Genomic DNA, 8,186 nt, shown 5'->3' with positions numbered 1-8,186 from the left:
GACGTGGTCCGAAGCAACGAGGATGATGACTTGGGTTATGTTGACCTGGACCCAAACGACGACGACGCACGGATTGATGGTGAGGCAGTTGTGAATCAAAGAGACATAATTATGCTTGAAAAGTTAAATGAAGACGCTGACGATGAGGAAGAGCCTCCACCTCCGTCAGACAACGAAGAAGATATGCGTGATAGTGATGATGAGACCGGTCCACAAATAGATTACAATAGTGATGATTCATATGGGTTCTAGAAAATGTAAGTTCTTTTAATGATCATTACAATAGTATGCTTAATGTGCTCTTCTGGTATTAATGTTTTTCCTGTATGCTTGTTTAATTGATACCCTTACTAATTGTTTATTCTCTTCTCAATGCAGGTTTAATAATCATGGGCAAGTCCAGCGGCGCTAGTTTCCTCAGTAAATTTAAAGGACTTACTCGGAGTGGACGAGCCCACAAGGTTCCCTCCCGACTACGCGAGGATGACACCTCACAAGGAGGTGGAGGGGTCGGGGGAGGAGACCCTAGAGGAGGAGGCGGTGGGGGGAGAGCCCCTAGAGGAGGAGGGGGCAAAAAACTCCGGGCCGTGTCTGAAATAGGAGGGTCTTCTTTGATGCCCTCCTATACAGAGGCACCTTCTGAGTTTGAGGAGGAGGAGTATGTTCCTGATGGCGAGGAGGAGGAGGCCGAGGAGGAGGGTGAGGAGGAGGAGGCCGAGGAGGAGGGTGAGGAGGAGGCCGAGGAGGGTGGAGGGGAGGTTGATCCCGCGTTGTGGGGTGACTTGCCACCGGGTTCTTCGCAGGGGTGGCTGCGTGGTAATGCCGGACTACCTACACCACCTTCTATCGAGGAGCACAAGTGGCTCATTGAACCTGTGGGGACAGAGTAAGTGCCTCTCAATCATATTTTCAACACATGACAACATTTTCTTATTGTACACATGGCAATCATTTGATTCTTTTGCAGAAACTGGATCCTTCACAGAAAGGGCCGTAAACCGAACGGCCTTATCACTGTCCTGTTGAAGGAGTTTTGGCATGGCCTATTCTGCCCGCGGCCAGACAGGGACCCGCAGCAGCGGGTTTTGGCCACGAGCTGGGCCCACTACGAGGCTTGCAGCAACGCGGAGTACGGGACGACCGCTAAGGCCGTGATCACCAAATTTTGGGTAAGTTCTCTTCTGAATCACTTGTCTTCAGTTTCGTTCATAGTTTATCATTGAATCACTCAACTCATGCCTTGTTTACTTCTGGTTTTTGCATGATTGCAGCAACTCTATAGAGTTCTTGACGAGCACAAGGCCAGAGCCGACGTGGTCTTGCTTGCGGCTGCGAAGAAGAAAGCTCGTCAGTTGCAGTACGATGTGCGCTGGGTTGCCGTCTTGCAGTACTACCACTACTACCTGCAACAAAAGATGCCCAAAACTCAAGCGCAGAAGCTACGACTTACCTTGAGCAAGGAGCAGTTCATGATGGTAACTATTACTAACTTTTCATTGTTTCAAGCAGTCAACTATATGTCTCGTGCTCACATGTCATGCTTCCAAAATTTGCATAGGTTGTTCCTCGTTGGTGCTATGGAAGGCATGACGGATGGGCGAGTTTGGTGGATAGGTGGCTCGGCACCGATGCAGAGTTTGCTACCAAGAGCATCAAGGCCCGGGCTAACCGTGGAGACGACGGGACACACGGCCAAGGAAACAGGAACCACTGGGGCTTCAAGGCCATGAAGGTATATCTATGTGCATGATGCATTTTTGTTCTTCTTTACGTCATGTTCTTATGTATGGATGACTTCTATTTGACGTTGTAGGAGGACAAGTTGAAGAGGCCGCTCTCAGACATAGAGTCGTGGAAGCTGGCCCGCGAGCGGAGTCGTCGCAAGGAGGGTGAGAGCCAGTACTACGGCAAGACCGAGGAGCACCTGGGGTCTTACATTCATCACTATCAGGAGTTGCATCCGGATGTTCCTGTTGCTGAGGTCGCCCAGTCTCAGATCGACGACACGACGGTGGTGGCCATCCAGGGGAAGAAGAATGGCCGGTATCCGTGTTTCGATGGCTTTATCACTCCTTCGATCTCGTACACACGGCTTCGGGCTAGCAACCCGAGCCAGTTAGAGAGTACGGGGCGTTCACAGACTCCCTTAGCCCGCCAGCATGTTGTAAGTACTTCCTCTTTATCTTTTTCTATCTTGCATTCTCAGTTTATTTTCAGCATTGCTCACTTAGAAACAACCTAAATTATGTAGGCATATAAGGAGTTTGTCGAGCATAGGAATCTCGAGGTGCGGGAGTACTTGAAATGAGTGAAGGCAAACGATGATTACAACCGTCAGATGATGACGGTTAGTTTTGCCCTCTTAAAACCAACCTAAATTTTTGCACTTTCATTCCTTCTGATCTTCTAGTTTGCTTGTTTAACTAACATTCAGGCTACGTTGGCGTCTTGGACTAACCGCACGGATCCACCACAAATGGGACCCCCACCACCACCTGCGGGAGAACCCCCACACGTGCCCACGTTCGATGAATGGGTGGCACTAGGCAGTGATGGTCCGGTTAGTACATTTGCCTAACTACTAGCAGACTAGTTCTCGTTCATGAAACACTATCATATCATATTTACCGTTAGAATCTTTTCTGAAACATGTAGGGGACCGGTGGCTCGACTCCTGCTCCGTCGACCCCAGTCACTCCGATCTGGCAGAGTGGTGGTGGGCGCGATGGCGGTTTTGGCGGAGGTGGTGGTGGTGGTTTTGGCGGAGGTGGTGGTGGTGGTTTTGGCGGAGGTGGTGGTTTTGGCGGGGGTGCTCTTGCTTGATGATTTCGTGCATGTGGCCATCGTGCCATGCCTTTCATATTCCTACTTTTATCATATTTCATGTCTTGCACTACTTTTATGTTCATGAACTTCCATCGGTGATGATCTTTAGATGATGTGATGAACTTGAGTATGTTTAGATGATGATGGTGAACTTGAGTATGTTTAGATGAACTTGAGTATGTTCACATGATGAATTGTCATATTTCTGCATAATTTCATATTGTTCTGTTTTGAAATGCTGTCAAATGAATTGGAAAAGAGAAAACAGGGAAAATAAAAAAACAAAAAAAACTATGCCTACGGCAAAGCCGTCGGCATATATACGCCCAAGAGTTACCAGGAGCTGCCACGTGGCAGAGATATGCCTACGGCAAAGCCGTCGGCATAGATTTCCATCTATGCCAACGGCTTTGCCGTAGGCATAGCCCTGCCGCCAGGAGAAGCCGGGGGACGACACGTGGCGCAGGTATGCTGACGACTAGGCTGTCGGCATAGATTTCCATCTATGCCGACGGCCGAGCCGTCGGCATACATGCGCCACGTGTCGTCCCCTGAATCGCCAGCGCTGTTGACGGCGCCGTCCGTTGCCGTCAGACGGAAAACAACGCCGACGGCTAAACTATGCCGACGGCTCTCCCACGGCCGTCGGCATATGCTCCTATGTCGACGGCTATACTACGCCGACGGTCTGACACATCTACGCTGACGTGATCTACGCCGACGGGGATATGCCGACGGCAGCCGTAGGCATAGATCTATGCCGACGGCAATGGACCTATGCCGACGGCCCTGGGCCGTAGGCATATCCCGCGAGTCCGGTGGTGTTTGGATTTTTGCCCCAAGGATGCCCATTCAAAAATACCAGGATCAAGAGTTATGCTACTTTAGCTTTTGCAGGACCCACATGTGATAATTGTGGTTAAAATGCCCAAAGAGACTGATCAGTGTTTTTTGTAAAAGATTAGGCAAAGAATCAGTGGTTCTGGCCCAAATTCATAAACTGGTGTTTTGTGCGAACCTTGGCAACAATATGGTGGTTTCTTTTGCAATTCACTCGAGTTGGGCAGCTATCTACGTGGTGCAAAACATTCAAGACAAATCCGTTGTTGGATCGTGAGCCAAGAAAAGAGCTTGACTTTTGATGGAGTCCAAGCCTTTCATATCATGGGATCCATCGGGGAAAGAGTCATCGCAAGAAATTGTGCTTATATATGCGCTGGACGCCCAATAGATCTCATCATTAGAGTGCTTCCAGAGAATGTCATCCTCCACAAGTTCATCAAGAGGGAAATCATGCACAAGCAACCAAAGAGTAAAAACTCCCATATGTGGGCAGCGGAGACGATAGTGCTTTATTTGATCATGAGGATCCAAGCATTATCTTTAAGGGCTTCAAGCATCTTTCAATTCTTCCTTCTCAAGGCTTCAAAGATGTGGTGCGATGTCCTTAGGCTTATTCCCAACGAGCCATAGGGAGTCCCAATATGGTGTCTTTGCGCCATGGCTCACGGTGATAGTGGTGGAAGCATATAAAAATATGGGTCCTCCTCAGTGCACGGATTTTCATGCCCCACACACAGCTTGTTGGGCTCTTTTCATTCATACCATGGCCAATGAAGGCGCAAAGCTCTTACAAATTTGTCAGTGTTTAGGACGCCAAGGCCACCGTACTCACTGGGGCGGCATACAATCTCCCAGCTGACATTGTGCTTGGCGCTGATCGTCTTGTTGGAGCCGGACCAAAGAAAAGCCCGGTCAATTTTGTTGAGGTTTTGGACCGTGCTCGGCGGGACGATGAGAGGCGTGATGGAGTACACCGCTTGGGAGTACACGACCGACTTAACAAGCAAAGTTCGACCAATGTTAGTTACAGTTTCTGGAAAAAAAAATACAGACGGTGGATGCCGCCTCAATCTTCCGGTGTCCATCTCCCCCTATGCTTCAAGAAGCCAGGCTCACCTCTCAGCGTCCCAGCTGCGGAATTGTCTCGTGTTGGCCGAAGGCGACGGGAGCGCAAGATGACTGCGCACCGGTCAAAACGAGGGTGAATCGCCTTGGAACAACGCACACATGGCTCCAGGCGTCCCTACTATACTATTCGTACGTACGTAAGGCCAAACGGTTGGTGTCCACGCACACATGGCTCCAGGCGTCCGTGAGCATGGAAGTGATGAAAAAAGAGAGATCGTTCAATGTTTTGCATATATCTGCGCGATAAACTCCAAGAGAGATCGCTCAAGTTGGCCAGGTTGGTGTTGGCGGTAGCGACTCAAGCTGGAAGCTGCCGCAGCCTAAGCCTTGGATGCATGCGCGACCCTTCCTTCCAAATAAGCTTGTCGATCGATGCCAATATGCCATGTACCTAGCAGATTGCGGGGTACCCGATCGAACGGCTAGCTATATCGACGTCCTTCGAGCTACCTAGAGACTAACGTTGGACTAATGGGACGTAAATATTGGAAGCTCTATCCCTAGTGGGAGACCGTGGGCGATCTGGATATGCACGTGAGCTGAATCTTTGGCTATAAATATGCATGCGATACACTACTCTCTTTCACAAGCCACCAAGTCACCACCACTCCAATAAGAAGTGCAGGTAGCTAACCATGGCCGCCTCTGCGTCCTGCATTTCTCTAGTGGTGCTCGTGGCTCTGGCCACGGCGGCGGCGGGGCAGCTGTCGCCGACGTTCTACGATACGTCGTGCCCCAGGGCTCTGGCCACCATCAAGAGCGGCGTCATGGCCGCCGTGAGCAGCGACCCTCGGATGGGCGCGTCACTGCTCCGGCTGCACTTCCACGACTGCTTCGTCCAAGTAAGTTGGCCACATGCATGCATGGCCTGATAGCCGTCACGTACCCGGTCTTCTATTCTGTTTTGCTTGCTGAATGCTGAACACTATACGTATGTGATGTGCAGGGCTGCGACGCGTCTGTTCTGCTGTCTGGCATGGAACAAAACGCTATCCCGAACGCGGGGTCGCTGAGGGGCTTCGGCGTCATCGACAGCATCAAGACGCAGATCGAGGCCATCTGCAATCAGACCGTCTCTTGCGCTGACATCCTCACCGTCGCCGCCCGCGACTCCGTCGTCGCTGTAAGAATATCATCTTACGATCATGTAGATCATCGACTGGATGCTCGGCATCTTTTACACCATCGTTAACCGTTTGTTTGCCTTTTGTTTGAATTCTTCGCGTGCAGCTCGGGGGGCCATCATGGACCGTCCCTTTGGGGAGAAGAGATTCCATAGATGCAAACGAGGCGGAGGCAAACAGCGACCTTCCAGGCTTTAATTCTAGCCGCTCAGAGCTCGAGGCGGCATTCCTCAGGAAGGGCGGCCTCAATACGGTCGACATGGTGGCCCTATCGGGCGCGCACACCATCGGCCAGGCGCAGTGCTCAACCTTCCGGGCTCGGATCTACGGCGGTGACACCAACATCAACGCGGCCTATGCGGCGTCGCTTAGGGCCAACTGCCCCCAAACAGTCGGCTCCGGTGACGGCAGCCTGGCGAACCTGGACACGACGACTCCCAACGCGTTCGACAACGCCTACTACACCAACCTCATGTCACAGAGGGGGCTCCTGCACTCGGACCAGGTGCTGTTCAACAACGACACCACTGACAACACTGTCCGGAACTTCGCTTCGAACCCAGCGGCGTTCAGCAACGCCTTCACGACGGCCATGATCAAGATGGGCAACATCGCGCCGAAGACCGGGACGCAGGGCCAGATCAGGCTCAGCTGCTCCAGGGTGAACTCATAATTGACAAACGAGTTACTGCCTACTAGTCAGCAGCACACGTGAATGAATAAGGCCACAGAACCAGTGGCCAATATAAATACCAGCTCTTTGGAAACTTGTATTTTATGTACGAGCAGCAGCAAATCATGCATGCATGTACATATATATGTAAGGATCACATTCCCACTTTCTCATGCAAAGGCATGGAGAATTGTTATCGATCCTACTTATACTACTTCCTCTGTCCAGATGCATAGGGCATCTAATGATTTTCATATGAAAAAAAATTATGCAAAGAAATTATCCAATTCTGATGCATGCTCTCGTGAAGGTTATCTCTGAGGTTTAGGTTTCTAGTCGAAAACAGTCTCGGGTGAATGACGAGTTTCATACTTCTATTTGGATTGTAAGACAATAGGCTTTGGGGGAACCGGCATAACCCTCTAGGGGTGGCCTATCACATATATATATAATGAGGTGGTATACAACGTTACAATATACACATGGAAATACAGTCTAACACCCTCCCTCAATCTTAGCCACTTTCTAATGAATCTAGAAGGGTAAGATTGCGCCTGCAAGTCTCAAACTGTGGCAAAGGCAATGGCTTGGTGAAGATGTCAGCAAGTTGATCCTTGGAAGAAATAAACTTGATCTGTAGTTGCTTCTGAGAGACACATTCACGCACAAAGTGATAGTCAACTTCAATGTGTTTCGTTCGGGCATGGAATACCGGATTTGCAGAAAGGTATGTAGCACCGATGTTATCACACCAAAGAACAAGAGGCTGTGATTGGGGTATACTTAACTCCTGAAGCAAGGACTGTACCCAGATAATCTCTGATGTGGCATTGGCCACAGCCTTATACTCAGCCTCAGTACTGCTACGCGAGACAGTAGCCTGTTTCCGAGCACTCCAGGCAATCAGGTTAGAGCCAAAGAAGACAGCATAACCTCCCGTGGATCGCCTGTCATCCGGATTGCCAGCCCAGTCTGCATCAGAATATGCTGAAAGACAACCAGAGTCAGACGGCCGAATATGCAAACCATGAGCCACCGTGAAACGAATATAGCGCAAAATCCGCTTAACAGCAGACCAATGAGTGTCACGGGGTGACTGCAGATACTGGCAGACTCGGTTAACAGCATAGGAAATGTCTGGTCGCGTGATCGTCAAGTACTGGAGCCCACCAACAATACTCCGGTACTCGGTCGCATCAGAAGAAGAAAGAAGCACACCATCAACAGCATTGAGCTTATCAGTGGTAGACATGGGTGTAGTCGTCGGTTTGCACTTAAGCATCCCAGCTCGCTGCAACAAATCCAGAGAGTACTTCTTCTGCGTCATAACAAGACCAGCAGCACGAGAAGTAACCTCCACACCAAGAAAGTAATGAAGCTTCCCAAGGTCCTTGACCGCAAAATCAGCACCAAGTGAGCGAACAAGCGCAGTAGCAGCCGACTGAGAGGAGCTGACCAAAATGATATCATCTACATAGACCAACAAGTACATAGTAACCTGGCCTTTGAAGAAGAAACAATGAGGAGTCAGCAGTTGATGATGCAAAACCATGAGCACGAAGAGCCATTGCAAGACGAGCATGCCAAGCACG

General features: G+C 50.1%; 1 protein-coding gene across 1 annotated transcript; it reads left to right on the top strand.

Annotated features, from left to right (window-relative positions):
• Positions 1-5,384: 5,384 nt before the first annotated feature.
• LOC119362421 (peroxidase 1) lies at positions 5,385-6,808 on the top strand. The gene is made up of 3 exons (XM_037627638.1): positions 5,385-5,639; positions 5,744-5,920; positions 6,028-6,808. The coding sequence occupies exons 1-3, from the start codon at positions 5,433-5,435 to the stop codon at positions 6,592-6,594; spliced, it is 951 nt and encodes a 316-aa protein (XP_037483535.1). The 5' UTR covers positions 5,385-5,432; the 3' UTR covers positions 6,595-6,808.
• The last annotated feature ends 1,378 nt before the right edge of the window (positions 6,809-8,186 follow it).

This window comes from Triticum dicoccoides, chromosome 2B (genome assembly GCF_002162155.2).
Source record: "Triticum dicoccoides isolate Atlit2015 ecotype Zavitan chromosome 2B, WEW_v2.0, whole genome shotgun sequence".
Lineage (NCBI taxonomy): Eukaryota > Viridiplantae > Streptophyta > Magnoliopsida > Poales > Poaceae > Triticum > Triticum dicoccoides.
The sequence above is the reverse complement of the archived record's forward strand: the minus strand, read 5'-3'. Positions and strand labels throughout refer to the sequence as shown.